The sequence below is a fragment of the Mastomys coucha genome, unplaced genomic scaffold (genome assembly GCF_008632895.1).
Source record: "Mastomys coucha isolate ucsf_1 unplaced genomic scaffold, UCSF_Mcou_1 pScaffold21, whole genome shotgun sequence".
In the NCBI taxonomy this organism is placed as follows: domain Eukaryota; kingdom Metazoa; phylum Chordata; class Mammalia; order Rodentia; family Muridae; genus Mastomys; species Mastomys coucha.
Window position 1 is genome coordinate 25269426 of NW_022196904.1, and position 1157 is coordinate 25270582.

Sequence of the window (1157 nt, forward strand, 5' to 3'; positions counted from 1 at the left end):
AAAACAAAAAAAAAAAACAAAACCAAAAAAAATCTAACTTTATAGAGCAGCCTGGTCTCAAGCTCACAGATCTTTCTGCCTTTGTCCTAAGCACCATGATCATGGGCACGCACTCCTATGCCTGACCAGCTTCAGATTTACCATACAGGTAAACTGGCCTTGACCTTCCTGCTTCCTTCTCCCACTGACGACTGGGACAGGTGCGTGCCAGCACACCTGGCTTATGCACTGTTGGGACGAAACCGAGGTGTTTATGCATGCCAAGCTAGCACTCTACCCACCGACTATATTCCTACCCTTAGTGAAAGCTGAAGAAAGCTTACAGGCAAGCTCAGCTCAGCTGGAGAGCAACTGACCTAGCAGATGCCAGTCTCTGTGTGTGATCTGACCTTGCCACTCTTAAAAAGAATCCTAAGATTTACACTTCCCAGTGTGGCTAACAGCCTGAAGAGCATGCTCACCATCAAGCTAGCCCTAGGGCCCAAGACATAAGCAAAGGGTCCTTGGAAATGAACAAAAAGTATTTCAATGTGTAAACTGCCAGAATCTGTGCATCAAGTCACTGACAAGTCCCTCAGTGACTGACAAGTCACTGACAAGCCCAATACCAGAAAACTTCTGAATCTGAAGGCCTCCCACAGCAGCCACTGCCATGACTGTGATAGCAAACACCACGCTAACACATGCAATGAGCAGAGCCTAGCTCCCCCTGCCCCAGGAGTCACAAGAATGATAAGGATACCTTCTGTCTCTCCCTCTTCGGAAGATATCAGGATTGTGCCTTTCCCATCTTCAATTTGGACATCTGGTGCCACCATAGCAAACTTTTCTTTCACTATCTAAAAGTGAAAAATTAGATATTAATTAATGCAGGTAATTAAAGACCATAAAAAACCTATACTGCTTTTGTATACAAGTTTACTCTTCCACTGGGGAGAGTTACTTATTACATACTCTAAGTGTTGTTATATGCATGTGAATGCATATGTACAAGTGCCAAGTACTACACATGCATAGACCAGACAAAAGCTTTTGGAACTGGGTCACTCCTTCCATGGAGGGGCTGTGTCTTCAGGTTTATCTGACCCACCCAGTGTTTCTCTGGCCTCAGTTGTCCTTTAATATCCTGTCCACTTCTGATAACAGGCGCTCTCTCT

General features: G+C 44.9%; 1 protein-coding gene across 1 annotated transcript in view; it reads right to left on the reverse strand.

Annotated features, from left to right (window-relative positions):
- Uba2 (ubiquitin like modifier activating enzyme 2) overlaps positions 1–1157 on the reverse strand; it is a 28259-nt gene that overhangs the window by 5214 nt on the left and 21888 nt on the right. Inside the window, exon 14 of the mRNA XM_031386165.1 lies at positions 743–839. Within this exon, the coding sequence (XP_031242025.1) occupies positions 743–839 (97 nt within the window). The remainder of the gene's footprint in view (positions 1–742; positions 840–1157) is intronic.